Below are 6,073 nucleotides of genomic sequence, written 5' to 3'. Positions count from 1 at the left end.
CTGGAGCTGGCCAACTTAAAGTTGCCAGCCAAAAAGCCACAGCGACATTAGCGCATAAAAAAGGCATTTGTAAGACATGAAAGGCAGTCAGTCAATGGCGGGCAGGTGGCTTTTAAAGGAGCCCTTCCTGGGCACGACCCAGGCATGGCTGCCGGGCGGCAGCAAGAAAGAAGACAAATCAATGCAGGTGTCACAAATGTCAGACGACAGCTTTGGCCCGCCCGTGAGGATATTAATGTCGCTGACTGAATTGATGATGACGATTGTTGTTTGCTTGTCTGTCGGGATGGCAGCTGGGGGCACAGACGATGGAGCCAGGCGGACCTGCGCTTAAGCCGATTTGCCATCTTATCACAGGCCAACCCAAGGAGCATGGCACACGGCACGGCACGGCAAAGCGATTCCGATACCAATCTCTGCCCGAAGCGCCTCAGTCAGCTTTCATAATGTGCTTTTCCAGCCTGGCTGCCTGTCAATTGACAAGCATAATAAATCATGTGTTATAGTATTAATCAACGTAAAGCCTTCATCTTCCTCCCGACTCGTAGATGTTGTATGCTGTATGTTGTGTGTTGTGTGTAGCTGTTGCCGTTCTTGTTGTTGTTGCGGTAATCGCATGACATTTATTGCAGTTACCGTTCCGCCTGCCACTCGAAGGGCCTTCGGTTTAAACTGACTTAAAGCCAACTGTGACTTTCAGTTAATTCAACTGTGACTTCAAGTGGCCTTTAATTGCGAGTCACTTCCTTTCGCCCTTTGTCCTGCCTCCCGAGCTCTGGCATTGGCTTCAATTGTTTCTCTAATTGCCATTTGTCGCTCCGCCTTCTTGGGCTGAGCTGTCTGGCCAGCACATTAAGAACTTGTAAAGTTAAATTAAGTGTTTCGCCAACTATGCAAAAAATAAAAATAAAAGGAAAGTGAATCGTGTATGGCTAAAAAAGTTTTCCAAACTTAGACCTAGAGGAGTGTGGTACTAGGCCAAACGCTAGCCTAGCAGATAGTATTTCCATATATTTCTCCTGTTTCCACAACTTTCCAGTCAACCCACGCTAATTGTTGAATTGAATGTTTCTTATTATATAATTTGCAGACTGTAAATGCAGTGAAGTCAAAGATTTAACTGGGAATTAGTCTTTATTGTCATCAGCATACTTATTGCCAGCGACAGGACAATTAATTGACATATTATTGAAACGGTCTAGCACCTCAGCTCGCTGTGGGCGTGGCGACCAGAGGATATTTCGCTGACTTGGGTATCCTTTAGGATAGCCCATTGTCGTCGGGCGGGTCTTGGTATTGCTGACAATTGATATATTTTCAATTATTTAAATGACAGGCAACAAATCTTAAGTGCTTAGACAATTTGCCCAAATGCGACGGCACCACAAAAAAGGGCCAAGCTGAAACTATCTCGACCTTAATGTAATTGCTGCCCCTCGCCCCGCCCCTCGGCGGCAAGACATGCAAAAGGACCACAAGCCAAATGGAACGTTCCCCGGGGTAGTCTCGTGGGCGGTCAGTTGGTGGCATTTAAATAAACTAACGTTGATTTTTCCAACTACACTCACAGATAAAATGGTATGTGTATGTAGATTTTTCTAAAGAAAAATACATTTCTTTGCATTTTATTGCGCTTGAGGCAAATTTGATGATTTTAGTTTTTGGAGAGAGCTGCTGCTGCTACCCTCGTGAAACTTAGTTCTCCAGCTGATATCAGTAAAAGTCGCAAATCAAATAAACTAAATTGAATAAAGACAAACGACACGCCCCGTTCAAATGCCTTGCCAAAGAGGCGAAACTTTTATAAGAGTGGGCGTGGCCTAGGAGGCATGAAATTAGTTGCTAGTGCCCTTGTCGAGTTCTTTGTGGTTCGAGTTGTAAATGCGAGGAGAGAAATCGAAAACAAAATGTTCGCATAAAAGAATTATCTGTCCTTAAGTTGGATTATCTCTGGCCATAGAATCCAATTGGCAATTGAATGGAAAGATGCAAGAGATTCGAATTGTCAAGTTGCGGCCGAACGTAAAATTTATTTCCTTCCCCCCAATTGACAGCCTCTTGAAAAGTTCAAATTCTGTCCATGTGTGTGCGTCGCAATCTTTTATTGGGTTGGTTTGTTTTTTTTTTTTTTATTAAATTTTACTTGATTTGCCTGGCTCCAAGTACAAATTTATGGGACAGAAGCATATGTTTTCAGAATTGGGGGAGTTAAGGGTTGGACTAACTATGAAACAAAAATCGTTCTTAGATTTTTTTTTGCTCGTGAGATTTCACAAAGCTTTAATCTTTATTCACATAACAGAGTCGCGGAATAATCAATAATCTTTAAGCCTTCGACTTATTATCCACAGAGAGCCCCTTCCTGATTGACGGACTTGCTGCCTTTGTGGGTGTTTTTCTCTAGTTCTCGCAAGACGAGTGTCAGAAGCTCTACTTCACGCTTAATAAAATCTACGCACTTCTCCACTTCGCGCCGATGATGAGGGGCGTCGACATCTAGATGAAGATTCCGTGAATCTGGGAGCAGTAGGCAAAATCATATAGAGAAACATACCGCGGCGCTTGCACAACATTCGATAAATTATTTGAATGCCATCCAGTGCACGATCCTTGTCTAGATCGTTGTAGCTAATTGTGTCCTTGCAAAGGCTTAGGGTTTTCTCCCACTTGAGCCCCAGGGCACGCGATTGGTTGTAGGATCGTTCCAGCTTGGCCAGATCGTTCTTTAGACCCAGCACAGTGAGAGCAGCCTCGCTGGTGATCTTCACCATACGCTGGCGCATATCCTCAATCTCCTGCAGTTTTTTGTTCTCAAGCTCATTTATTTCAACCTGGGCGAGCACTGTTCACAGATTTTATCCTGAGTATTAATATGTGCTAAGGCTTCTCTTACTCACTTAATGCATCACAACGATCCATGCAGTCCTTGGGCGAAACAAAAATGTCCGACTTCTCCACCACATCATCCAAGACTCGCTCGTAGGGCTGAAACTGTCTAACAGTTTCTTTAAGAGTATTTCGAAAGGTATTCAGTTCGCTGATCGACTTCTTGAACTCGTCAATGCACTTGCTTAGCTCGTCATGGAGCGCCTCCTCCTGGCGAATGATCTTCTCGGCGGTACGCTTCTTGTCTGCGCAGTCCTTAATAAAACCATTCACCTCAATGAAACGCTTTCGCAAGCGCTCCTGCATCCTATACATTTGTGCTATGCGCTGGTGGTTCATCTCCGTCTGGCGCTGGGCATCCTCCAGCAGCTGACGCTGCAGCACCAGCATAGCATCATGCTCGCGAGCATTGGCTATGTAGAGCATCTCAATGGAGTCGCCCGCCGAGTCCCAGTTGGGTGGTTTCCTGCCATGGGAGAATCAGCTTATTGCCGCCTGTCAGCCGGTTTGACTTTACTTACACGAAATATCGCTCCTGTTGGCGAGAGAGCAGATACTCGCCCACCGCATCCTCGGGATTTAAGTCCAGATTGCCGATGACATCGGTCTTTAGAGTGGGCTTGTGGCGCGGCATTTTTCTGGAATTTCTTGCTCTCTGGTTAAAAATATAATCTGAACTTTTGTTCTAAACGTTTTTGTATTGTCGACTAAACGTAAAGTGTGAACAATATGAGCTAAGTGAGCCCATTGACAACCAATCCAAGGCTCACTACTAAAAAAACCGATAGGAATACGGAATAGCAGCCATAATATTAACCAAAATATCCTTTGAACTTTGATTAATTGCGATGGGGCGTGCCTGGGCGGGGGTGTTTGTCGGTTGGTGGTAGATATAAATATAAGACACTAAATCTGTATCTACTATTCTAGAAGCTTCAAGACAAGTCTTGTGACTATAGCTCTTAAAACTTAAGAGACATGCTCAAATGACAGGATTCCGATATCGATTCTTATCGATTGCTTGGAAACGGGACAAATTATTGACAATCGAAAACAAACTCGTTCTGAGCGGGCATTAGTAGGAAACATTTCAAGTCTCTAGTTCGTATTGGTTCTGAATTCAACGCTTTGGAGAACTGATTTTCGTGGTTATGTTTGTTACAAACATTGGTTGTCATGAGTCCTTCGTTTCCCAGGCAACGATTGGTATTTGTGTCCTGAGTTATACTTCAATTTAGTGTTAAACATTTTAAATATGTGTTCATTCATTCATGTTCAGTACACTACAACACTTACATAGTTACAAGAGATTTGGCTCTTTTCCGTTTTAATTGTGCTTTAATTTGCGTTAATAAATATTACATTTAAACTTTTTCGAAATGCCACGAACTAAGCCGACGAAGTCTATCGATGTGTTGGGTAATCTGGATTTGCGGCCCGAGGAGGCAGTGGGCGACTACATTCAGTCGAAGTTACAGGAAAAGTACTTTATGTAAGTGGATCATAAAGTGGTGCAAGGATGTAGCTCTTCTTAGCTGGAACCTCTCTCTAGCAAGCCACCGAATTCGGATGCCGCTGGCGACTCCATTGAGCTCCTCTACATACATAATACTCGAGAGCATGAAAAAATGGTTAGACTGCAAGAGGAGATGCTGGTCGATTCTAGGCGCCAGGCGACAATAAATGAGGCGCGAGTGAAAAAGATGTACAGGACGCAAGAGGTACTGAGGCAGCGCTTTATTGAAGTGAACAACTTTATCAAGGACTGCGCGGACAAGAAACGAATCGCAGAGAAGGCCATCAACACTGAGAGTGAGCTACACAAGGAACTCAGCGAGGACATCAAAAAGTTCATGACCTCCATTAGCGAGCTAACAACCTTTCGGGAGGCGCTCAAAGGCACAGTCGAGGAGCTGCAACCCTATGAAAAGGTACTCGAGGATGTTGTGAATATCTCGGATATCTTTGTCTCGCCGAAAGATTGTATGGATCGCTGCGATGCACTCAGTAAGCATAGAGGAGGCAGTCAAGAGCTTGTCCCTACTTATACCTTGTCATATAGTGCTAGCCCAAATAGAGATCAGTGAACTGGAAAACAAGAAGCTACAGGAAATCGAGGCGATGCGTCAGCACATGGTTAAGATCACAAACGAGGCAGCCCTCGCCGTACTGGGCCTAAAGAATGATCTGTCCAAGCTGGAACGATCCTATAGTGAATCACGTGCTCTGTGCCTTAAGTGGGAGAAGATTCTGGCACATACTAAAGATGTTATAGCCGCCAGTTATTTGGAAAAGCAGCGATGTATGGATGCTGTTGACATTCTATACCGCATTCTTTGTAAAAGACGCAGTAAGTGCGCTATTGGAACAAAACTTCTCAAGCATTCAATAAATTTTTGGTCACAGATATTCCTCCTGAAGTATGGCGCAAAAATGTAGAGGGCCAATTGGATTTTGTCAAGATGGAGATGGAGATTTTGCAAGAGCTGTTACGAGAATTCGAAGACGAAAACGAATCGGTCACTGCGCAGAATGCCAAGGCTTACTGCTAACGAGGCAATCAAATTTTAAGTAATAAACATATATTCTCTTATAAAAATACTCGCGAGAGGCCAACATGGAGATACCTAGTACGGGGAAATAGCATGGGAGGATAGCGATAATTTGATAATCTAAATTTGAAGGCTCTATCTCTCTGATATGGACTCTCTTCCATTAGGTTCTTCATTATTTTTGTCGTGTTGCCCCTCTTTTTGAATATGTTTATTTATATTGTTCATACTCTTCGCATCTATTTCTCCTCCTCAACTTTGAACTTTCGGCTTTTTGTAGCTCTTAAACGTTATTAATATCGCTTGTTGATGCCACTTTCTAATTGCTTTTACCTCATAAATCTTGCCCCACTCGGACGCTGGTTTGCTGTCCCATTCTTTACTCTTGGTCTGAGTCCGAGGCCGGGTCCGACTGAAACACTGACTTTTGTCTCGCTCTCCGCATCTGTAGTCGCCATAAGTCACAAAATTGTCGGACACTCAAGACAAATGTGACGCTGCATTGGCCGTTAGCTCATTTAATTAGAAAACTGGAGACAAGGGCAGATGGCCATGGCGACGTCGACGGCTACAGCGACGGCGATGGCTGGAGTACTAGTATCTAACCGGGAGTGCAGTTAACGGCCTGTCGCATC

The 6,073-nt window shown here is 44.0% G+C and overlaps 2 protein-coding genes across 2 annotated transcripts; one reads left to right on the top strand and one right to left on the bottom strand.

Moving 5' to 3' along the window:
• Positions 1 to 2,249: 2,249 nt before the first annotated feature.
• On the bottom strand, positions 2,250 to 3,621 carry LOC135434850 (uncharacterized). The gene is made up of 4 exons (XM_064691572.1): positions 3,408 to 3,621; positions 2,898 to 3,352; positions 2,555 to 2,842; positions 2,250 to 2,496 (listed from the first exon to the last, which is right to left on the bottom strand). Exons 1-4 carry the CDS (start codon positions 3,518 to 3,520, stop codon positions 2,342 to 2,344), a joined length of 1,011 nt encoding a protein of 336 aa, XP_064547642.1. The 5' UTR covers positions 3,521 to 3,621; the 3' UTR covers positions 2,250 to 2,341.
• A 523-nt stretch (positions 3,622 to 4,144) lies between these two features.
• On the top strand, positions 4,145 to 5,487 carry LOC135434849 (uncharacterized). The gene is made up of 4 exons (XM_064691571.1): positions 4,145 to 4,378; positions 4,439 to 4,893; positions 4,949 to 5,236; positions 5,293 to 5,487. The coding sequence occupies exons 1-4, from the start codon at positions 4,266 to 4,268 to the stop codon at positions 5,436 to 5,438; spliced, it is 1,002 nt and encodes a 333-aa protein (XP_064547641.1). The 5' UTR covers positions 4,145 to 4,265; the 3' UTR covers positions 5,439 to 5,487.
• The last annotated feature ends 586 nt before the right edge of the window (positions 5,488 to 6,073 follow it).

Source organism: Drosophila montana, unplaced genomic scaffold, assembly GCF_035044405.1.
Source record: "Drosophila montana isolate Dmon_TW-CO22-7 unplaced genomic scaffold, ASM3504440v1 contig_3440_1, whole genome shotgun sequence".
Lineage (NCBI taxonomy): Eukaryota > Metazoa > Arthropoda > Insecta > Diptera > Drosophilidae > Drosophila > Drosophila montana.
Note: the sequence above shows the minus strand (reverse complement) of the source record. Positions and strands in the feature narration are given on the sequence as shown.

What these genes read in the sequence shown, in the direction of transcription:
- LOC135434850 (XM_064691572.1), bottom strand. Translation starts at nt 3,520, where the DNA reads ATGCCGCGCCACAAGCCCACTCTAAAGACCGATGTCATCGGCAATCTG. An exon ending in CAACAGGAGCGATATTTCGT is followed by an intron (nt 3,353 to 3,407) that starts GTAAGTAAAGTC and finishes CTCCCATGGCAG; the next exon opens with GAAACCACCCAACTGGGACT. An exon ending in AATGTTGTGCAAGCGCCGCG is followed by an intron (nt 2,497 to 2,554) that starts GTATGTTTCTCT and finishes ATCTTCATCTAG; the next exon opens with ATGTCGACGCCCCTCATCAT.
- LOC135434849 (XM_064691571.1), top strand. Translation starts at nt 4,266, where the DNA reads ATGCCACGAACTAAGCCGACGAAGTCTATCGATGTGTTGGGTAATCTG. An exon ending in GGATCGCTGCGATGCACTCA is followed by an intron (nt 4,894 to 4,948) that starts GTAAGCATAGAG and finishes CTTGTCATATAG; the next exon opens with TGCTAGCCCAAATAGAGATC. An exon ending in CATTCTTTGTAAAAGACGCA is followed by an intron (nt 5,237 to 5,292) that starts GTAAGTGCGCTA and finishes TTTTGGTCACAG; the next exon opens with ATATTCCTCCTGAAGTATGG.